Source organism: Macaca thibetana, chromosome 1 (genome assembly GCF_024542745.1).
Source record: "Macaca thibetana thibetana isolate TM-01 chromosome 1, ASM2454274v1, whole genome shotgun sequence".
Classification (NCBI taxonomy): Eukaryota; Metazoa; Chordata; class Mammalia; order Primates; family Cercopithecidae; genus Macaca; species Macaca thibetana.
Window position 1 is genome coordinate 136,464,773 of NC_065578.1, and position 23,535 is coordinate 136,488,307.

The following is a 23,535-nucleotide window of genomic DNA, read 5'->3' on the forward strand; positions in this document are numbered from 1 at the left end:
GCTCCTAACTAGAACATAGGAACAAGGCCATAATGTGCTAACCAGGGCCTGTCATATAGCGAGAGCCCCATAAATGGTAACAGGTATGAGTGCACACACCGTGCCATGGTATTGGGGCAAGTCTGCAGAAATGGGCCCTCCCATCTCCCCAAGAGATGACAAAAGCAATGCCAGCCAGCAGCAAGTCCCCCTGCACAGTACTACTCAGCTAGCTTAGGAAGAAACCCAGCACATCCACTGGATAGGCCGGCCCCACATCTGCGTGTGAGGAAGTAAGGGTCACAGCAGGGCTGGCCACAGTCAGCTTGCCACCTGCCCCGGGTCTGCCAAGGAGCAGTTCACAGCCCCAGGAGGCCAGCAGGGACCTGCCACACACAGAGAGCTTTGGGAGCACTCCAGGAGGGGTCCACAAGGGATGTCCCGATTCCCCTGACGACTGGGAGGTGATGCAGGAGCAGGTGGCCAGCTCTGCCCTGGGCGGGGGACCAGGTTCCCTTTGCCACACCACGTTCAAGGCATTTGAAGGCTGCTTTTGTATTTCCTAGAGCTTGGTTTGAGAGGCTGAAGACCTGGGACTGGGTCTGATTTCAGACAGAGAAGAGACAGAGGCTGCCATGGAGAGCTCACTCTTGAATATCTCCCACAGGGGAGGGCCGGAGGGGCGGGAGATAAACCCCTCCGGGTGGGATTCTTCTGGGTTGTCCTCCTTTCTTGCCTTGTTACCTGTCTTAGCTGGCGGATGAGGCCTGGAGTCCATTTCTGAGGACTGGGGCTTCCTCCAACCATGCTCGGAGGGAGAGCTGTTAGCCTGGCTGCTCCTGGAAAGTGGCGTGTGCCTGGAGTGGATTTGGTTCCTAAGGTGGGTGCTGTGGTCTCCCCAACCATCGCAAGGACATTGGTTCTCTGGACTCTTCCTCCCATCCTTTAGTTTCTCTCTGCTCCTAGGGGCTGGGCTGGGGCAGCTGGGGTCACCCCGCAGCCCTCCTTCCCCAAGCCTGGACCTGGAAATGGCTTTTTCTGTTTACTGCTTGGCACTGACATTAGGCAGTGCCTGGGTGCTGCTATTTAAAAACCACGGGGAAACCCTGTGTGCTGCCACTGGCAGAGAGAAAAGAGGTCTGTAGTGCAAGTGCATGGCATTCTCACAAGTGGAATATTCCACGGCCCTCATCCAGGCAGGGCAGCCTTGGGATCGGGGGACTCTCAGGGCTTTGGCCACGTGGGACCTGTTTTCATGGTGAAGAAATGGAGGAGGTGTGGGCAGAGGGCAGCCAAGCAGTAAAGGTGCCTGGTTTCGTCAGAGCTCAGCAATGTGAGAGGCTTGTGGATCCCTTGAACTGTCAGAAGACCCCCACCCTGGAGCACCCCCTCCTTTCTGGACCCCTGGTCTTTAGCCTCTGGGAGAAGTCCAAGAACTAGAAGTTTCTTAGCTTCAAATGGCCTTGCAGAGGCTGAGCCACACTGTCTTGCCCAGCATCTGTTCACCTTCCTGGGTCACAGGCCCCTGTTCACTGTGTCTTGTGGGTCTCGGTAGAGCTGCACTCCAACAGGGTGGGCCTGACCCTGCCCCAGGCTCCAAGGTCTTTATTGTTCAGAACCTAGGCCGGCAACTCCGCCTAGCACAGGACTGACCATTCTTGGAGTAACTTCAGAGACACCTGGGTCCCCTCCTTGAACATAGAGGGCTAAAGACCCTCCCACAGACACCCCTGTACCCACATCTTCTGACAACTTTGTCTCCTGGGAGAACGGGAATCTATGTGTCAGTCGTTTTTACAAGCGAGGACTAAGAACTTGTTCAAGGTCAGTCATTGAGGAGGAAAAGGGGAGCCGGCTCTCGGGCCCAGGTTGGCCTTCCTCCCCGCCCCACGCTCTCCCAAGGCCTCGCCTGCTCACCTGTCTCCCTCTGCCTGCAGCCCCCATGCCCATAGCAGGTCTGGTTCCCAACCACTCCCAGTCCCAGTCCCCGGACCTTTGTCCCCACACTTCCGCTGCCAGCTGCAGTCTTCTCTTTCTCTCCATTGAGTCTGGCCCCCAACTGTCTCTGGTGGGTGCAGCCTCCATAAGCTCCCTCCTTCTCCGCAGTGAGCTGCCCTTGCACGGCCCCTCTAGGATGCTGGGACCCTTCCTCCATGCATGCTCATTTGCCTCCGCCTGTATACATAAACGGTAAAGTAGCTTGCTGCAGCTGGGAGAGTGGCCCTCTCTAGTCTTCCTCGGAGGGGCCATTGCTGTTGGGATGAGGGAAGGTCACTCTCCAGGGCCCTAGAGTGTCCATCCATCCAAGGAGACTGGTATATCAGCTGTTTGTTCCTCACCGGACACAGGAAACTGAGGCCCCAAGAGGGGCTGTGAAGCAGTGCGGTGTGGGTTCTCCCAGTGGAGACATGGCATGGGATGGGGCGAGCGCTGGATTGAGACCACTCTGGGCTCCCCTCCTCCCACACCATCCCCGAAGCCTGTCAGCCCCTGTCCTCTCTGAGCTCTGCTGTGGGGATGTGACCCACAGGTGGGGTGGTGACTGGCTATGCACCTTCCCCCTGGACCCACCGTAATGGCTTCCCCCTGAGCAGGGGCATCCCCCACAAGCCACTGCTGGCTCATCTTATGTAATGAGGTTTTTCCATTGTTCCCCTCATGCATTGTGTGCCCTGATTGTTTATGCAGCCTTCTGGGTGCTTAGATAAGAAATGCCTCTGCTGGCTTTAGCCTTCTTTGGCGATCTCCATCAGAAGGATCTAGGAAAAACACCGTTGTCAGTAAAGCCTTGGCCCTTTTGTCACATGGCCTCGTGGGGTGCTGCCCTCTCTTAAGAATAGAGTTGGTCTTGGCGGTGGGGTGAGGGTTTCTGGGATGGGGATAAAAATTACCAGGTTTAGTAAGGAAGAATTCCTCTCCTTAAATAGATTTTAACTTGAAAACCTGATGACAGAAGCGGCTGAGTCTCAGCAAAGAGAGAAAAAACAAAGGAAGCTGATTTCACCTTGACTTCACCTTGGGGACCCAGCAGCCACCACTGACCCCTGAGGGCTGCAGCTGGGTGCTTCAGGGCAAGGAGTGGGAACCACATCTTCAGCGTGTCCCCCTGTCAGGCGGGACCACCCTCATCTCCTCTGCAAGCCTCATGGCTTCTGCTCTCCGTGGTTTAGCTGGTCCGGGATCTGCTTTCTCAGGAACTCACAGTGCTTCTCATTCAGGTTCTCATCGCCCCCCTCAGGGCGGGTGTGTTTTGGGGACACTTGATCTTCATCTCCGCAGCCTGTTCTTATTAAAGTTCACTTAAGGATATTTTTTCTAAATTTTTTTTTTTTTTTTTTTGCTGGGAAAGAAAAGAATTTTATTTATTTTCAAGTAGTTGTATAGATGAATGCTTAAATCCCAGCTTCGTCATTTACCTCTCCCAGGCTCAGGCTCCACCAGATGGAAATAGAAAGAACTGACTTGCATGCTCATTGAAAAAGTAAAATAAGAAGATGCTCAATATACCTTAGTTCTCCTTTCTGCCCAAAGGGCCTGCTCTCCCCAAACACACACACGTGCACGCACACACTCATGCACACATATCACACACACTCATGCACACATATCACACACTCATGCACACACTCATGCACACATACTCTTGCACACGTATCACACACATGCACACACTCATGCACACACATACACACACATACATACACTCACGCACACATATCACGCACGCATATGCACACACACTTATGCACACATATGCACACACACTCATGCACACGTATGCACACACATGCACACACACACGCACACTCCCAGCCCTGGCCGTTTTCACTGAAGAAACATCCTGAGAGGGCGGAGCGCAGTGCAGAGGAGAGAGCTGTGGACTTGCTCCCTCCTGTGTGATCTGAAGCCATTGGTGCAGGTTCTGTTCTGAGGAATTCCTTTCAAGTCTCCAAACCACTCGCAGGCAAGAGGTGCCTCTGTTGCCTCCGCATCTACAAATTGAATATGAACTAATGTGGTGCGGCTGGGTGGTCGTGTCCTCTCCAGCCTTCCTTGGAGGGGTCATTGCTCTTGGGACGAGGGGAGTTCCCCTGAGCATTTTGCTCAGGCTGTTCGTTAAATGGGGTAAAGCCACCTCCCACCACGTGCCGCATAGGTGATGGTGCCGGTAAGGTCCTCGGAGCCCACCAAGGGCCCTTCCCATCTTGTGGCCACAGGCAATGAGGGCCTTCACTTTGAATTTGTCCTAACCAGAAATTAATGGCTGTCTTTCTAATGTAGAGCTTTTTGTTTGTTTGTTTCTAGAGCAAATCATGGAGGAAAATAAAAAACATGGTGCATTGGTCTCCCTTTGTCATGTCCTTCAAGAAGAAGTACCCCTGGATCCAGCTGGCAGGACACGCAGGTAGACACAGGTCTCCCGGACTTTCCTGGCACGATGCTCAGCCCTCTGGGGAGGTGCCCTGGATGCTGCATTCTGGGGATCAAAGCTCCAGAGCAAGTTCCCTCCGAGACTTTGTAGTCTGAAATCGCAGCCACACTTGCAGGCTGCGGCCTTACCAATGCCTTGTAAATGCCATAGACAACTGACCTCTCTGGAGTCTGTGTCACCCCGTTCCTCCAAAACACGCATCCTTCCCTCTTTCAGTCTCTGGCTTTTATTTCTGTCTCTTCCAGTCTCTCTCTTTCTCTCTCTCTTGCAGTTGTATTCAATAAGACAGATGAAGCCATCAGTCTTTATAGCTTACCTGCCATTTGTCACCCTGGACAAAGAGGCAAAGCTAACCCCTTCATTGAGCACCTACTGTGTGCCCAAATTGCTATGGTCCTGGCGGTTGCAGCATTAATGGAGACGTAGTTTCTGCCCCGAGGAAGCCTGCAGCTGGTGGAAGATGTGGCCAAGTCACCCCATAACCGCAGGGCGGTGTGCGGTGTTGGGTGGAAGGTGGCCAGGAGCTGAGTCCAGGCAGGGCCGGGGAGGAGGGACATCTGGAGCCAAGGCCCCAGAGCCATCCAGCCCACACGTGGGACCCTCTGGAAGCACTGTCATCTGGAGACATGTCAGGAGCTGTCTGTGGACTTGGCCTTCATGACTTCACCAGCCTGTGGGTCCTTTGCAGGCCAGCACTGGGTCCAGCATTTCGCTTACCTCCTTGACCACACTGGCCCAACCCAAGACACCTGGATGAACAGCCTGTGTGAATACTTACTGGGTCTGGCTCAGAAGAAGTGCCGCCCAGGTGGGCCAAGCCTTAGACGCCCCCCCCCGCCCCACTTCTTAGCCTGCTGTATCTCCCCATCCTGGCTCTGAATCCTGTCCAATCAGGGTTTCTCTACTGAGGCCAGGAGACACCTTCGTTGCTGAGAAGCAGGGCTGATGATGGAGGTGAGGATGAAAATAGCAACACTAAGGACTGACTGAGTCATGGCACCTTGGTCTCTCACCTAGCTCTGTACTCTTCCAGCAGGGAACACTGGTGAGGAGGAGTCTGGAGTCAAGGAAGCTGGGGAACCAGCCCAGAACTACAGTTAGTGAGTGCGGGATTGGGTCTTTAACCCACTCCCTTTAAGGTGCTCAGTCCACAGCAGGGACATAGGCACACCGTCAGCTATCCCCAGGGAGGCCCAGGCCCTGTGCCGGGGAGGGTGCCTCTGCCAGCTGCCTGCAGCTGGGGACCAAGAACCTTCTGCACTTGCTCTGCAGGGAGTTTCAAGGCGGCTGCCAATGGCAGGATCCTGAAGAAGCACTGTGAGTCAGAGCAGCGCTGCCTGGACCGGCTGATGGTGGATGTGCTGAGGCCCTTCGTACCTGCCTACCACGGCGATGTGGTGAAGGACGGGGAGCGCTACAACCAGATGGACGACCTGCTGGCCGACTTTGACTCGCCCTGTGTGATGGACTGCAAGATGGGCATCAGGTGAGCCAGGCTCCTCACACCTCACATGCCTGCCTTGCTGCAAGCCACGTGCCAAGTGCACAGCACAGCACTCAGGGCCTCCAGGAGGCCTCACAGGTGCAAGGGCAGGCTGAGGAGGCTGTTGGACCAATTAGAGCCTCCCCATCCCCAGGAATCTCCCATTATGTGCAGAGGGTTCCGGGACCTGGGCTTTGCCCATGATGGCCCCTTTCCTTCTCCAGTGAGCAGAAGCCAGGGGCTGGCAGAATCAGAAAAAGGGCACCGGCTGGGTTCTGAGCCCCCCTAGAGAGAAGGAAGAGAGAGCTGCCCTTGGTTCAGGTGGGATCACTAGGGATGCGGGGAGCACTAGGTAGGGAGGTCGCAGGATGGTGACTTCCTGCTGTGTGAGCTGCCGGGGGAGATGGGAATCGAGGTCTTTCCATTTCCTCAGCCCTGGTGAGTGGGAAGAGAGAGTGGCTAGTAGAACATGCTGGTTTACTAACAAAGACCTGTACCTGCCTAAGAGGAGGAGGAAGCCCCTGACGGAGCTCAAGAAACCCACATGGCAGGGTGCCACAGGGGCCCAAGGTGAGCCTGGAGCAGTCACTGGGCCTGTGTGCAGGACTGACTCCCACCCCCAGGTTTCTGACAGAGGCTCAGGCTCACCCTGACACCTGCCCAGGGGATAAGCCTGGAGAGGACTCCAGGGAAGAGGAGAAAGGAAGAGTGGGCTTGAGGAGGCAGGGCAGAGAGCAGACGGGGATGCCTGAGGGTGGCTGCCCTGATCTCGGGGCTCAGTTTTAGGTGGCCGGGTTTTCTCATTACCTCTCAAACTGCGGCCCTTCCACCCTGAGTCATCCACAGCATGGCTTCTTCTCCCCTGTGAGGGTTTGGTGAACCTTCCTAAGGCTGTTGGCCCCCGTGGTGTCCAGCGTGCGGTGCTCATGCTTTGGGGCTGGCCCCGGTTGCAGCACCTGGGCTAGATGGCCACATGCCGGGCCCCTCCATGCTGCCTTGCAGGGCTGTCTGGGAGGCCAGGCACCGAGACTCAGCTCAGAGCAGAAGGCTGTGTCCACTGTGACTGGTTTAACCGGATTATTTCTCATAAGAGGAGATTGAGAAAGAGGGGTGTGTGAGAGAGAGAGAGGCCAAGAGAGAAGTGGGCTAAGCCAGCCAGTGTTTCTTTCCTTCCTTCTCTCTCCTCCTGGGAGTTCTGTCCTAAAATCAGCCCCTGCCACTGACTATTGTGTTCCCTCACCATCACCCACAGGGAAAGAATGGGGGATGGAGAAGCACAGGCCCCACTCTTTGCTCTTGCGCCATCTCTGGCCACCTCCCTCCCACCATCCAAGTTCCTTACTATCTTTAGCCCACAGGGACCTGGGATAGGGCAGGGAGGAGACAGAACATGCCCCCGGCCAGCCCAAGGCCATTGCTTTTCCCAAGTCTGGTTTCTGACCCAGGATGGCATCCCCTGGCGCACCAGAATGTGTCCTCTCAGGGGAGGCCCAGCCCTTCCTTCCAACCCAGATAGCAGCAGGACTTCTCAGATGACCACACAGAGAATAATCCAACTGGAGTCCACTCAGACCTGGCCAAAAATGTATGGCCTGTGTGAAGAACACTGGCTGGGCATTTCTGGAAGTCGGCTGTCCCAAGGACAGAGCCAGCCAAGCACAGGGCCAGGCTACCCCAGAACCTGCCTGCTCCTGTTGGGGACAGGAGCCCCGCTTCCCGCCCCAGGGCTGCCCCCACCCACCCGCTTGACTTCCGCAGCTTCTCACTGATTGCACCCTAGCGCTCTCAGGAGAGACCTAAAGTGACCGTGGATGGTACCCATGAACCCATCTTGGCAGGCAGAGGGAGCAGGATGAGAGAAGAGTATGTGTGGAGGGGAAGAGGAAGGTCTCCCCAGAAGCAGGGTGCACCCAGCCCCATCTTTTCTGCACACAAATCCTAAGGACCCTTCTTTTTCCAAGGGCTGTGCTAGATGCTTCCATTATTTATCCCATTGGGTTCTCACTGCCATTCTGGGAGATGGGTCATGTTCCAGTATAAGCAGGAGGATTCTGTCACCAGGAGGTTCAGTGACTCATCAAGGCCACCCAACCAGGCAGCAGATTGGTGCAGTTCTGCACCAGGCTTGCTTGACTGCAAATCAGGCCCCCAGCTGCAGCCCAGCCCTTCCCAAGGGAGCTGTGTGGGACCCAGCTTCCATGGCATTTCCCTGAGGTGCCAGGCTAGTTCCATCTGGGCTGTGGACTGTGGCCTTCCCCCAGATGCGTTCATCCAGAACCCTTGGCTGCAGAGCCTCTCCCAAGACTGGCCGCTCATGGTCACCTCCAGAATGTGGCCTTTCCATGACAGGGTGAGGAGGCTGGAGCCCAGGGCTACCTCAAATGCTGAGTCCCAGGGCACAAGGGTTTGAGACATGTCACAGAGAAATGGAAGGGCTGGTCACCAAACAGTCCTGGGCATGGCGGGGGCAGAGGGGTGGCACTAAGGAGAATGTGATGCAGTTGCTGGTGGTGTCTGCACCTCGGGGCTTCTTGGGACTCTGGCTCCCACCGACACAGGCTCAGTGGCTCTGGGGCATGCTCTGAGGTTTGTGACTTGTCCTGGAGAGTTAGCACTGTCTTCCTGACATCGGGACCAGCAGCCTGGGGAGTGCAGGTGAAAGCCCATCCCTAGCACCTCTGCCCTTTAGGAGCTCTGGGTGGCTTTTGTCTGCCACCTGTTGGCTCCCTGGGCTGGCCTGTCTCAAAGGAGTACTTCCTCCACCTGGTCTTGAGTCCCCTCCTCCCCCAGCGTCCTGTGAGTGGGCGAGCAGGTCTCTGCTTCCCTGCATGGCTTGGAGCTTTGACTTTGCCTCGGGCAGGCAGAGGAGTGTGGGGAGGAGCCTTACCTTACCTTACCTCCCTGTGGGCTTCCCGCTCCACCATCCAGCTGGCACCCCCTGTGGGCATCTCCCCCTCAGCCCCTTTCCTCTCCTGGGCAGCTCTTTGAGCCACGGGGGCCCTTTTTGGAGAAAAGGCCATGTGAAAAGGGATTTCACATTGAGGTCTGCTTCCTGTTTAAGGAGGTGCTGAGAGCTCTTTGCAGAAGTGCAGATACCCACCATGCGGGCCCCTATAGCACCCTCAGGAGTCCCTCCCCCAGCCTGGCTGCCCCTTTTCTACATGGTACACACACGGATGCACACGCAGCCCCTGCCTCGGCGCCCCCGTCACCACTGACCTGACTCTGGATGTGAGGGGTATATTCTGTGCGTGTCCTGCATGGGTGCACCTGTGTGTGCAGTGGTGCACAGGAGTCCGTGTTTATGTGCATGTGTGTGCATGAGCATGTGTGTGTGTATGTGCGCACATGGGTGTGTGTGCATGCCCGGGCCCAACCCAAAGCTACTGACCTCCCCCTCTAGCCCTCATCACCTCCTGGAAGGTCCTAACCAGCCAGGCCTAAGTTCACACCCAAAGGATTTGTTTTTTTCTTCCCATTTCTTTCACTGCAAATTTCAGTTAATACAGTGGTTTCTAAAGCCTGTCTTTTTTAAGACGCTGTAGTTTTTGTTTAGTCTGTTCTGGGTCCCAAACCAGCAACTTGGAGAAGTTGGTGGGCAGTGTTGGAACAAGGCCTGGGAGACAGATGTGGGAAGAGTGGAGGGCCAGGTGGAGGGCAGGTGGGCGGGGCCTCTGTGGGCAGCTCCCACCCACACAGGGCAAAGGGGAGAAAACTTCCCCATCCTGCAACTGACACTGCTGATTTCTGCCTCCTCAAGGGCTGTGGGCAGCCTCTGAGCCTGTTGTGTAGGGAGACTGGGGCTCTAAAAAGAGAGCAGGGGAGCGGGGGTGGGATGACTCACCCCACCTCTGCTCTGGAGAAGGTAGAAGCACAGAGGTGTGTGCTGGGGGAGGGGTTGTGTCCCGGTAGCTCAGGGCCAGCGATTCAGCCCCAGGCTGCTCAGGTTCTGTGCTGCCCCTGCCCCTGTTACCTCCCCGTGTCTAGGTGGTCCCCGCCAGTTCAGCTGGAGCTGCTTGTGTGGAGGCCAGGGCCATGAGGCAGTTGAGTTGGAAGCATTTTCTCAGGCTTTTTGGGCTGGGGGCTCACCTATGAGGAGGCCTGGTGTCGATGGGGTGGGGTGTGCCAGGCATGTCTCCAGGATGAGCAGAGGCTGAGGGAGCTCCCTGCCTTTCCCCCACACTACGGGCTTCTCCATCCACACTGGGGCCCCTTCCGAAACCACCTTCTGACCTGAACTTTGTGCTCCAGAAGATTTCCCCTCTTTGGAAAGAGCAGAGACACTTACGGGCAGGCTCAGCCTTCAGGCTGCCTGAGAGCAGCAGAGATTGGGGCTTGAGGAGGACGGACTTCTCCCGCCAGGACAGCTTCTGGCTTTGGAAGCCCTCACTTTATGGAAGGGCCCAGGCAGCCAAGGGGGTACAGTGGAACCCGGAGTAGACCCTGCCCCCAAGTCCCCTCTCTCAGCTCCACTGTAGCAGCAGGATCAGGACAAGCCCCCCGCCCCACTGCCCTGCCTCCGTCTTCCTTCTTCTGCCGGTTCCTGTAGGGGTCTCCTGAGGAGGGGTCTCCTGAGGAGGCTCTGAGTGAAGGCAGTCCGATTCAGTGAGGCTGCCCCTTTTCTCCTGGATCAAGAGCCAACCCCAGGCTGGGTAGTGGTGCACACCTGTAATCCCAGCACTTTAGGAGGCCGAGGTGGGAGGATCACTTGAGGCTAGAAATTTGAGACCAGCCTGGGCAACATAGCAAGACTCCCCTATCTACTAAAAAAATTATCTAAACAAAGAAAAAAAAATTAGAGCCAGCCCCAGCTGGAACAGAGTCTGCCGCCCCTTCCCAAGGTCGTGCCTTGACTCAGGGCGCTGAGCTGACTGCGGCTGTCGGGCAACACACGCCCCGAACCTTCATCCACCAGGCGGGAAAGGAGCTGCTGGTGAGCCCTGCCCCAGGCCGCAGCCCTCATGTCGCCTCCCCTCCTACACAGGACCTACCTGGAGGAGGAGCTCACCAAGGCCCGGAAGAAGCCCAGCCTGCGGAAGGACATGTACCAGAAGATGATCGAGGTGGACCCCGAGGCCCCCACTGAGGAGGAGAAAGCACAGCGGGCTGTGACCAAGCCGCGGTACATGCAGTGGCGGGAGACCATCAGCTCCACGGCCACCCTGGGGTTCAGGATCGAGGGAATCAAGGTGAGGCCGGCAAGTGAGCGCAGCCTCAGGCCCCACCCGTGCCCACCTCGGGGGGCTTGGCTTCTCTCAGGGCCCTTTGGAAGCTGTAAGCTTCTCCAAGCATAGGCTCAGAGTGTGGGTGGCCCGCCCCAAGGCCAGACATTTGGAGACCTCAGCCTATTCCTCAGGCAGGATAGCTGTGTAGGGGGCTCAGGCCTCAGAGCAGAGTGGCTTCCAGCCTGCCCAGCTGTCAGCCCTCTGCCGAGGACTCTCCATTTAGCCCAGACGGTGCCTGGCACCAAGAGCCAGGCGAGAGCTGCCTACGGGATGCCTGTGGAGGAGCTGGTTCATTCTGCTGTGGCTGCAGACCGGGACTGGCAGACAGTTCAGGGAAGGGAGGAGCATGCTGGCCGCCTTTGATGTTGGAGCCAGGGTCCCTCAGAAACCGCATTCTCTCCTCTTTGCTCTTCGATCTTCTTCTTCTTTTTTTTTTTTTTTTTTTTTGAAATTTCAAAATATTTATTGGAACAGAAATAGAAACATAAGCCCCAAATAAACATGACAAACTTTGTAAGTAAAAGTAATATTCCCCTAATTAATATATTTACTTTGTGTTCGTGGTTTACAAAATGATAGCTGTTTCCCTTCTATCCCTTTGTACGTATGTGTATCTGGCAGAAAAGTTCTTAACTCTGGCTCTGGGCACACAGAAGCTTCCTATATGTGATTATGCTCAAACGTTTGTTTACTTTCCCCAGAATAAATTGGGGAACTGGCACTGTCTGGATTGATGACTGTCTGGATTGATCACTGGCACTGTCTGAATTGACCTCCCTGTCCTGGGCCCCTGCGTGCACCCTTGCTGTTAAATTTGCAAGAGCAGGGCTTTGGGGCGCCAGCCCCTCAGGGTCTCAGAAGCTGTCCCTCTAGAGCAGATGGCAGTCCCTGTGGGGTTGTCAGGTCTCCCATTCTCTGTCCATTCGTGGTCTACATCATCTCCAGGGTCCAGCCTGGAGTCAGGGTTGGGCAGCCGATGGTCCTGGTGGGAGGTTCCCCTCAGCCTCCTTTCAGATGGCATTTAGACGTATGCTTCCAAAGTTGTCAATGGCTCGCTGCCCACAGTGGCGTGTGGGGGAAGTTTTTACCTTCCCCCGGGACAGCTGCTTTGCGAGCTCTGGGCTGAGAAAGGCATTTGCCCCCTTTTTTGTCTTTTGTAGCCTTTCCCTCTTTTTTGCATCCAGCTCTGAGACTGGATGCAAATTCTGTACTCCTCTTCCTTCTCCTTAGCACTTGCTTTCCTTACTTTATTTGTTCGAAACAATCCACTTTCCCTTCACCTCTCCCTCTCAAGCAGGATGTGCTCTTGGTCTCTGCCTATTGTCCAGCCATCAGAACGGCCAACAGCCTGTCTTCCCGCTCAGAGAGAAGCCAGCTGTCTTCGCCGTCACCTGCCCACCCCAGCCTTAGCCAAGAGGCTCTGCCTGGGGTGCGCTGCCTGTGGTCCCCCGCTCTCGGCCCCTTCTGCACCCAGGGCTGCTCTCTCGTCCCCAGGTCCTGCCAGTCCTGTCAAAGGCAGCCACAGTGAGGACACAGCTGAAGTAATCTCCAGCCTGAGGGCAGACACGGCCCACTGTTGGGACTCCTGGCAGAGCATTCCTTTCTCACCCTTTGTCCCTAAAGAACAAATTTCCTCATAGGTCAGCAAAGCCCCACATGCGGGCCCAGGACAAACTGAACGGAGATAGTGCTGGGGCCAAGAAGATGGGAGTGGGGTGGGCGAGGGAGCAGAGCTGAGCAGGGCTGTATTGGATCCTGGCTTTCAGAAAACCTGAAAGAAGAGATGGTAGATTATAAAGGAAGTCAACCTGAGCTCAGGGCAGGAGCAAGTCTCACCTGCCTGTGCTGGGGGGAGGTGCCTCTGGAGGGCAGGGACCTCTGGGCACCGGTTTCAGGGCCCAGGCCCCGGAGTGGGAAGTTGAGGCCGACCCTCTCTCTCGGCCCTGCTGTTGCACTCAGGACGGGCCAGACCCTGGCCATGCTACTCCATCCTCGGCCCAGATGCCCCTCACATCTCCGGGCCTTTCCTACCACTGTTCACTTGTCTAGGGATGTCAGTGCCACCCTCTGTGTTCCCCTGTGTCTGGGCACAGGGCAGGCTCCCCTCTGCTGTGCACGCCACCTCCATGCGCCATATGCGGACACCTGGGTGCCTCCGCTGGCCCTCCCCCGGGTCCAGATGGGGCTCGCCTGCTCTGTGGTGTTGGGTGGGTGAGAACAGTCTTTGCCCGAGGGTCCCTGCTGACCCCCTTCGGGGTGGGGTGTTGTTCTTTTTCTCAGAAAGAAGACGGCACCGTGAACCGGGACTTCAAGAAGACCAAAACGAGGGAGCAGGTCACCGAGGCCTTCAGAGAGTTCACTAAAGGAAACCATAACATCCTGGTGAGTCTGGCACCTCCAGAGAGGGTCTCTCCAGCCAGCCAGGAAGGGACAACTGTGTCTACTCTGGGGGTGCCTAAGGGGAGGACAAAGCACCCCCAGGGACAGCACACCCCAACCCGAGTTTGTAGGGCTCTGTAGAGAGGCCGCTGGCAGAGACTTTTGTGGCTCTCTCATTCCGCCCTTTCAAAAGTCAAAGGCACGCTGGGCGTGGTGGCTCACACCTATAATCCCAGCACTTTGGGAGGCCACGGCAGGCGGATCACCTGAGGTCAGAAGTTCGAGACCAGCCTGGCCAACATGGTGAAACTCCGTCTCTACTAAAAACACAAAAATTAGCCAGACATGGTAGCGCATGCCTGTAATTCCAGCTACTTGGGAGGCTGAGGCAGGATAATTGCTTGAACCCGGGAGGCGGAGGTTGCAGTGAGCTGAGATTTTGCCATTGCACTTCAGCCTGGGCAACAAGAGTGAAACTGTCTCAAAAAAAAAAAAAAAAAGGTCAAAGGCACTGAAGTTTGTACCCAGGAAAGTGTGTATCCATCCTGGCCCCAGGCTTCAGCTTGGAAAGTGAAGAGGAAGGCAATGTGCTTGTCCCAGGCACGCGTCGGGTAGGCGGGGAAGCTTGGTGGACACTCACTGACTCTCCCTTAGCCATCGGCCCCATAGCTCCAGAGAGCATTTCCCATCCCCTGAGAGAGAACTGCTGGGTTTCCACAGTGCCCGCCGCCTGCCAGGTGTCATGCCAAGTGTGTGGCAAATCTTCACAGCAGACCTGCTGTGGGTAGACCTGTTTGTCCCCATCTTGTGTGCCCGAGGTCACACTGCCCCCTGCCAGGGAGAGCTGGCATGCTGTCTCCAAGTCTGGGGGTGTGGGTTGTGCAAGTTCATGACAAAGTTCTGTCATGTGTATTGCTGCTGCAGCGACCCACAGGCTGGATAGACGTTCTGCCCACTGGAACCAGAGCACTGACCCTTCCAGCTGAATTAGGGAATATTGTGCCACTGTGGCCCAAGTGCACAGCTCCCCGGGACAGTCATAGATCCAGGCACATCTGGGACACAGGCCCTAGAGCCCCTGTGAACAGCACCTTCTGAACAGGCCACAGCAGCTGCAGAACAAGTAGGGGAGGACCAGGTAGCCGTTTCTCCAAGGAGACTCAGTACTGACTGGAACTGGGAAATCTTCCTTTTCAAGCTGGGGAGGCTTCCCTTGGCTCCTGGCAAGCTCTGAGGCTGCAGGCATGGGGAATGCACCTGACTCTTTCGTAGCCCAAGTCCTCCAGTTCCTGAGTCCCCTGCAGGGGAGGATCTCAGCCCCTTAGCAGTGGCCACCATGGAACATGCCTCCTATGCCTGAGATCGACAGGGGTTTGTTCCTGGTGCTGAACACTCCGGGGGCTGCTCGGCTGGCCCTGCCAGCTGTCACTGCTTTCCAGCAGGCATTGAGGAACTCTGTACCTGTGTATGACGGGCTTCCCAACGCAGCCGGCGGGTAAGACCCACAGAGCTGGCCTCTGGGGAGGATGGGGCACCCCCAAGGCCAACACAGCTTGACACGAGTTTATAGGGCTCCATGGAGAGGCCACTGGGAGAGATATTTGTGGTTCTCCCTCTTACTCTGTCCTTTCAAAAGTCAAGGGTACTGACATTTATGCTGAGAAAGTCGCCATAGCAGCCCTGCTTGCAGGAAGATGCGTCTAGACGTCCGGCATTCAGGGTAAATCACACTCACAGGAGGAACCGCTAGAGGCTGTGTGGGTGTTCTGATACTGCCCTCCCCACACCTCCTGTTCATGGAGAAAGGTTGGTGGGAGAAAGGGCGGCAGCGGAGCCCCAGCTGCAGCCCCTCCTCTGGGCTGCAGTATCTTCATTTGTAGATAAGGAGGTTGGAATAAATGATCAGGGTGTAAGGTCACTGCCATTTCTACAGTAGGTGACTCTAATGAGCTAAATGGACTAAAATCCACCCCTTCCCCCTACGCAGTGTTTAAAACTGGTCCTCTTTTTATTCCCAGATCGCCTATCGGGACCGGCTGAAGGCCATTCGAACCACTCTAGAAGTTTCTCCCTTCTTCAAGTGCCACGAGGTAGATATTGGCAAACTTTTGCCCTCTTGAGCAGAATGCTGTGCATGCCGACAGGCTTTCTTCTTTCAGAAGCCCGGGCGGGGTGGGGTCGGGCATTTTCAGGTTGGTGCAGCCAGAGGCAGGCCATCAGGGACCAGCCCCCTCGCTGCATGGGGGAGCTGCGTCTTAATGCTCCCTAGGGTGACCACACAGGCTGTCCTGCCTGAGACCCCTGGCTATTGCCCCCTTTCTCCTCCCTTGTCCTTCCAGCTCCAGAGTCTTGTCCATTCTGGGCAGCTGTGGCAGGACTTCTATCCCACACACCCCATGGTCTTAGGGCAGAAGCTCTCTGAGCTGCTAGAATAGCCGGGCACCCACCGACCACCACCTACATCTTCAGATGAGACTCTGAGGAGGGCAGGCAGGTCTTCAGGTGTCACTCTCGGGCGGGGCTGGAACCTCCCACCTTTGCATATGTTGGTTGGCAGGGGAGGCGGGCAGCAGGTGGGGAACTGAGACACCTGAGAGAGGCTCTGGGAGGCATCGGCAGGTTCCCTGGAGGGGTATGAGACCCTGACATGGGGAGTCCGGGTCCCCAGCCACATGACACATTCACAGATCCCACACTTATCAGTCGTATACCACACACATTCACAGATCACACTCATAAACCCTACGTGCATATACACATTCACACACATTCACAGATCACACTCATAAACCCTACATGCACACACATTCCCACATGCATTCACAAATCACACACACATTCACACACACACAAATCACAGTCACATGCATGCACACACATTGATACATCACACATTGACACAAGTCATACACATACACACTCACACATGTATTCATATATCTACATACACATTTTTGTGTGCACACCCACTCATACACAAACATGCATGCCTTTACCAGTCACACGCCCACACACACACACACACACACACACACAGCTGCAGTGTTGAGGCTGTCTAACCCCATGGGTGTGAAGTGGGATCCTGCGGCTCCCTGCAGCTGTGTAGGTGGTTCAGGAAAGCAGCCCCTCTCATTGGCCTGTCTTGTGGAGGCCCTCTTGTATGGGGTCTTGTATGGAGGTGGCCTCAGCCTATGCCCTGCCCACAGAGAAGGCTGCGGAGCCAGTAGTAGGAACTCATAGGGTCAGCCCTGGGGCACCCAGCAGGGCGGTGCATCTTTCTACAAACTACACCACCGGCCCTTCTCAGGCAGATGGCCTACCTTGCTCCTGGATGTCATTCCCTTCGGGGCACCTGGAGAGGATGGCTGCGAGGAGGGGGGTGGCACACCTAGAGAGGAGACTCAGGCTTTGATCTGCCCCTAGCAGGGAGCTCGGTCCTTCTCAGAATGTTCTTTGCTCTCCTCGTCCCCTAGACGACCCTCAGCTCCTCCTGGGGCCTCTCCTTTCCACTTGATGAAGCATCCTCGTGCCTCCTGCCAGAGCCCCCTTTGTCCCAGCTGCCTTTCTGGAGGATGGGGGTGCTGCCTGGCTGCCTGACCCCAGGGGCCGAGCCTCGGAGGACTTCAGGCCACAGAGCTTTGGCTCAAAGCCGTTCCCACCCTTCTTCAACACTTCTGCTTTCATTTCTTGGAAAAGCATTTTGTTCTACACGTTTTGGAGTCTCCCTTAAGGTCTGGAAAGAGGCCAAATCAGCTGGGGTCTGTTGTTTTCCACCTGGAAAGAGGAAGCCCCTTTTCTGGGCTCAGCCTCGCCAGGGGCCCCACCTGCCCTGCACTGCTGGAAGCTGGAATATCACCTCAGCCCTTTCTGTGCCCCCTGGCCTTCCTCTGGCCCCACTCAGGTGACCCAGGGGTATGTGTGGCCGTATTTGGGAAAGCGCCTCGCTCCCACGCAGAGGCTCTGAGCTCTCCCAGGAGGGGCAGGCTCTTTGGTGCCCACTGTCCCTGGGCCAGGCTGGGAAGGCCCTATAGGGCCTGTCCGCCCTGAATCTGCAGGGGATTGTGCTGCTGCGGTGGGGTGCTGTGTGCATTTGAAATGGATTCTTTTCCACCCCCACCCCTGGAGAGTTTGGACTCTTCTGGGCACCTTCCCTTTCACTGTGATTCCCTCCAGAGTGTTTGGGAGGAGTCAGGTTCTAGGAGGGGGAAGGGCGAGGCCCCAGGTTTGGTTGTGGTCTAGAAAGAGTGGAAAGTTTGCCCAGGTGCAGTGATCCATGCCTCTAATCTCAGCACTTTCCAAGGCCAAGGCAGGAGGTTGGCTTGAGCTTAGGAGTTTGAGACCAGCCTGGGTAACATAGTGAAACCCTGTCTCTACAGAAATGAAAAACAAAAAATTTGCCAGGCATGGTGGTACATGCCTGTAGTCCCAACTACTTGGGAGGCTGTGGTGGGAGGATCGCTCGAGCCCAGGAGGTTGCACCACTGCACTCCAGCCAGGGCGACAGAGTAAGACCCTGTCTAGAGGGAAGGAAGGAAAGGAAGGAAGGAAAGAAAGAGGGAAGGAGTGGAAAGTGTGCAGGCCAGAGTCGGGGCATGAAGGGGTGCCTGCTGCTGCCCACACAGAAGGGTGGTCACCAACCCTGGAACCCAATGCCCTCTGCCCAGGCATGGCCATTCTTGGGCCAGCTCTGCTGCCTGGCTGAAAATGGGGATTGGAATTGCAGGCACCGGCCTGAGCGAGCCTCCCCACCTGGTCACCCAGCCCCAGGCCGCAGTGGGAAAGGCAGGGTGGGGCTCCAGCTCACCCTTCACCCCCCTGTTCCCCTCAGGTCATTGGCAGCTCCCTCCTCTTCATCCATGACAAGAAGGAACAGGCCAAAGTGTGGATGATCGACTTTGGGAAAACCACACCCCTGCCTGAGGGCCAGACCCTGCAGCATGACGTCCCCTGGCAGGAGGGGAACCGGGAGGATGGCTACCTCTCGGGGCTGAACAACCTCATCGACATCCTGACAGAAATGTCCCAGGATGCCCCACTTGCCTGAGCTGCCCACGCCCTCCCTGGCCCTCGCCTGGGCCTCCTTTCCTCCCCCTGTGCTTCCTTTCTCGTTCCTAACTTTTCCTTCACTTCCACCTGGGCTCAAACCCAGAACTGACCCTCCCGAACTGCACTACAAGACACTTTGTAGAAGAGATGAGAGTTTCTAGTCATTTTCCTAACATCAGGGCTTGGAGGTGGTGTTTGGACTGCTCTTTGTAGAGAGGGTCACCTACTAGAAGAGAAATGCCCCGTCCGAGAGGTGGGTCAGGTGTAGAACTGAAGGGGGTCCCTGGGTGCTGAGGGGACCCTACCAGATGAGCCCTGCCTCTGGGAGCCCCCTAGGAAGCGCCAGCCTGGAATCGACCACCTGCGGAGGCCTGCTGCCCCCTGGCGGCCAGTGCTGTTAGAGTGCTGCCAAGCACAGTGTTGTTTCTGCCAGGGCCTCCCCACCTGAGAGCCCAGGGGGCCGGCCGGGTTCCTGATGCCTGGCTGGGAGCAGGGTTTTCTGGTAGTTGGGGCACAAAACCATCAGGGAACCACATGTTGACTGTGAGCAAAGTGTCTTCCAATTAGCAGCCTCAGGGATGCCTTGGTGGCCTCTCCAGGGCTGCTCAGGCAAGGCCCCCCACCCATCTGGTATGGAAACCCCCGGCTCCAGGCCAGACCCAGGAGCCAGGAGAAGGCTGAAGCCAGCTTGGCTGTGTTCTCTGATCTAGGCCTTCCCAGAGGAGGCGAGCAGAAGCTGTGCTCTTCCATTTGGAATTGCGACCCGTGAGTTCAGAAGGCACATTGTGCCACGCTGAGCTCCAGGGGTGCGACCAGGGGAAGATGGGACCTATAGAGTCTCTGGGCCCTGGCCCCAGGGAGGGACACACTTTTCTTGACCTTCACCTACCTGATGCTAGTTGGTCAACCCTGCTTGCGTATGTGGGCTCCTGTCGTGGGGCCCAGAGTCCCTTGCAGATCTAGAAATAGGGGAGGAGCTCAGGTCCGTGCCAGGCAGGAAGAAGGCAGGCTTCTGGCTTCCAGAGATGCCATGGTGGCCTCCTGGCATCATTTGTTACTGCCTCTGAAATAAGTCTTAACCGCCTAAAGGGCTTAGATTCCTGCTTCTCCAATGTAGTGTGGGTATTTTGCAGGGTATGTAGTGGATGCCAGGGCGTGCTCCAGGCACCTCTTCCTGAACTCTTTGCTTTTGAAGATTCATGGAAGACCTATTTAAGCCCAATTTTAACTGAAAGCCAGTGAGTCTGTTATGGAAGGGAATGTAAAATTCACATGACTTCTTAAGAACAAAACCCCAAGCTCTGTCCCAGGCTCCTTGGGGCTTGCCACCGACTCCTTTGCTGTCAGAGGTACAGGAGCTGCGAGAGTCCAGGAGCTAGGGACACAGAGGGAGACTGTGGATCAAGGTGTGTGTGTCTGGAGTAACCACTGCCCACCCCACCGCCCCAGGGTCTCTGGGGAACTGTCAGCCTGCCCACGTACATTTCCCCTTTTGTGCTGGAAGTGTGAGTGACACTTGGTGGGGGTGGAGGGTGGGACACATGAGGATGTATAAGTACAGATTTTAAAAAAGGAAATCACTTAAAACTTCCTGGCTCTTGTTTAAAACAGTGGTGAGCTCCTGTGTGGGCTGACTTGCTAAAGGCCACACCCGCACCCGGTGGAGCACGAGAGACCTCGTGACAGCATGTGATCTGGGAGGCAGCAGGACGGGGGCGTTGGGGAGCCAAAGTCAACTCGGCCTCTGGAGCTGTAGTGACTTTTGGGCTAGAAGGGACCCTGGTGGTCTGTGCTTCAGCCATTTGCAGGGCAGGGGCATCATTAATTCAGACATAAAGATTATATGACTATGGACTGACCAAAAGTTATCCTCTTCCATCTGTGAAAGAAGTTTGCTAAAGCAAATCATGATATGAACGAAAATTACAGGGGGCCTGTTTAAGAGAACAAAATGTTCCAAGCACTTTAGGCAGACACCAGTTGTTTGCAAACAATGTGCTAATATGCAAATGATGTGCTTATTAAAGGAGGCCCATGGGGCCTCTTACTGGCAATACTTTGCTGTGGGTTACATTAAATATGTGAACGTGTGTGAAATAGCATCACTTTAGGGTTATTCTGTTACTTAGGGTTTTTGTTTTCTGGTTTTGTTTTTTTTTTTCTTTTTCTGTGTTTACCATGCTAGTTCTCTTCCACACCTACTCTGTCTCTCAAGCCATTCTGCCAGCTGCTTCCCTGCCATCTGGCCCTTCCCTTTGTCTCAGTGGGATAGATGGATTCTGAAATGGAATCTCCCAGAACCTCTGCCCTGACAGCCTGGAAGACCATGCCTGCCCAGCCCTCATCACCACAGGGACTCCTTGGGTCCTGGCAGTGCAGGTGCCAGCAGGCAGGACAAACTCTGTGTACCTGTGCCCAGGTGGATGGGCGCTGGGCCCTCTTGCCCCGTCCTCCAGGGTGCCCGGGGACTTCTTGGCATTCAGCACTGCTTAGCATTCTCGGAAGGTTTCCTCAACTGCTTGCTTTTCCCATGCTTGCCTTTAGTGTCATGTAAGGCATTTTTAAATTATATTTATTTTGTTGGGTTTTAAAATTGCACAGAACACTAAGACCGAAAGGCTGGACTTGTTTCTCCTTGAAAGCTTTGCGTTTATTTTGAACTTCCTTTCCCACTTGGTAGAAAGAGCCCAGAAGAAGCCCTGACCCCATGAGATGGACTCTTTCCTCCTTCAGTTGTATTTAGCTTTGAGTTTCTCTGCATCTGTCCACCCCTTTTGTATATAACCCAGCCCCTGGCTCTGGGGTGTTCACCTCATCAGTGGCCTTTGTTCTGGAGGAGAGGACCCCCCCACACACCTGCCGAGAGGCTCTTTCTGTTCTGCACCCCTCTCCCCATGGGACCTTGGAGAAAACTGAACTGTTACAAACCCCCTGCACAGTGCCTGTCAAACAGATGCAAACCTTCCTGAATAAAGCCTTGGAGACCAGCGCTGTCTGTGGTGTGATCCTTCTGGCCCCCAACCCTTGACACCTGGCTGAGGGGCAGGCTGGGGAGTCGTAGGAAGCTAGAGGGCCTGCATGGGGGCTGTTAGGAGAGTGGGTGTCAGATTGGATAACATTTTAATTTGTAAAGAATATAAACCACTCTCCAAAACGAGTCTTTTTAACCCTTACAAAACTTTGAAATAGTAGCTCAGAGACTAGAACATCAACCGAGAAGCACTGCCCGCAAGCCGGGGGTCTCCGGTGCAGCGATCGCTTCTGGGGCCTTACTCCAAGCTAGACTGGGGCTGAACGCGCCCATCAAAGTTCCTGTTTTACCCAGATCAGTTCCCTGAACAAAGATTTATAGTGTCTGTTTTACAGATGAGGAAACTGAGGTTTAGATCAAGCAACTTGACCTAAGTGGGAAGCAGGGATTTGAATCTAGAATGTGCGTTGATTGAAAACCAATTCTGTCGTCCTCCTAACTGGGGGTGGGGATTGGGATGGGGAGCAGTGTCTGGAGGGCAGAGAGCTTGTCTTATCTTTGGCCCAGATCCCAGGCTCTAAGCCCCTTACTTGGCACACAGTGGCAGCCCAGGGAGGGTCTGGAGAACTAGTTCATGACTGCTTGGCTGGGGCGTCCAGAAAAGACCTTTGGGGGCAAAGCCCCTGCCACACATCGTGATGGCTTCATCATCTGCTACTGTGCACTTTCCTTTAGGCCTCTCCCTAGCTCTGGATTGCTGGGGGCTTCATTTGCAGAACTCAGAATTCTTTATTTGGAGATGGAGGTCCTTCCTTTTTCTCCTTTCTCCTCCTTTCTCCTTTCTTGTTTCCTTTCCTCCCTCCCTCCCTCCTTTCCTTCTTTTTTCCCTTCCTTCCTTCTTTGCTTCCTTCTTTCTTCCTCCTTCCTTCCCTCCTTGCTTCCTTTTCTTCCTCCTTCCTTCCTTCCTTTCCTTCTTTTTTCCCTCTCTTCCTCCCTCCCTCCTTTCTTTTTCTTTCTCTCTCTCTTTCTCTCTCTTCTTTCTTTCTTCTTTCTTTCTCCCCTCCCCTCCCCTCTCCTCCATTCCTTTCCCTTCCCTTCTCTTCCCTTCTTTAGTCTTCCTCTGTTGCCCAGGCTGGAGTGCAGTACCACAATCATGGCTCACTACAGCCTCCACCTCCTGGGCTCATGTGATCCTCCCACCTCAGCCTCCTGAGTAGCTGGGATCACAGGCATGCACCACCACACCCAGCTAACTTTTTTGCATTTTTTGTAGAGATGGGGTTTCACCATATTTCCTAGGCTGGTCTCAAACTCCTGGCCTCAAGCAGTCCTCCCACCTCAGCCTCCTAAAGTGCTGGGATTACAGGTATGAGCCACCGCGCCTGGCTGCATCCTTCCTTTATCATCACTTTGAGAGGTGATAGGCTGGGAGTACAGATGATGAAAGCCACAGGGTCTTTTCACCTGCTCTCCCCAGACTGGCATGCGGTAATTATGCTCCCTCCAGATTTTTGTGCCTTCACTTACATGGTATTGTTGGTGATGCCACAGCAACCAGCTCTGCAGGTGCCAACCAATGTCCAGCAATGGAGCCCTTTATTGCCTTCAGACTGGTGGGCCATCCAACTGCAGAATTCCACCCTGCGGGCTGTTTTCTAAGCAGATGAGCTGTCCCATTTGTGTCCTTGCAAACCTGGATGGTCAGTCACCAGTTGCTTTCCAGGACCACTGCTGGCACCAATTGCCTTAGCCTGGGCCCCTAGAAACCGGTCACCATGGCCACTGCTTGGCAGCAAGTGTGACCAACTCCTTAGTCTTATGGGATGTCTTCAGAGACACTGGGTGAACTGCCGTGTCTGGGGACAGTCCTCCTAGGGGAGGCAGGGATGGAAATACCTGTGCTAGCTCCCGCTGGCTCTGTTTCCCAGTGGTCAGTCTTCCCGGCGGGTGTGATTTCTGGGGTGGCACCATCAGCCTCTCCAGTAACCATGGGGCCCCGAGCCTGTGCACAGGTGCCACA

At 55.4% G+C, this 23,535-nt stretch overlaps 2 protein-coding genes across 2 annotated transcripts in view; one reads left to right on the forward strand and one right to left on the reverse strand.

The window, feature by feature from the left end:
• ITPKB (inositol-trisphosphate 3-kinase B) overlaps positions 1–21,531 on the forward strand; it is a 107,732-nt gene extending 86,201 nt beyond the window's left edge. Inside the window, exons 3-8 of the mRNA XM_050757459.1 lie at positions 4,285–4,384; positions 5,684–5,897; positions 10,879–11,083; positions 13,400–13,501; positions 15,517–15,588; positions 18,327–21,531. Of these exons, the coding sequence (XP_050613416.1) occupies positions 4,285–4,384; positions 5,684–5,897; positions 10,879–11,083; positions 13,400–13,501; positions 15,517–15,588; positions 18,327–18,542 (909 nt within the window). The 3' untranslated portion in view covers positions 18,543–21,531. The remainder of the gene's footprint in view (positions 1–4,284; positions 4,385–5,683; positions 5,898–10,878; positions 11,084–13,399; positions 13,502–15,516; positions 15,589–18,326) is intronic.
• The window catches only part of COQ8A (coenzyme Q8A), a 685,974-nt gene that overhangs the window by 324,883 nt on the left and 337,556 nt on the right, over positions 1–23,535 (reverse strand). The gene's annotated exons all lie outside the window — the stretch shown is intronic.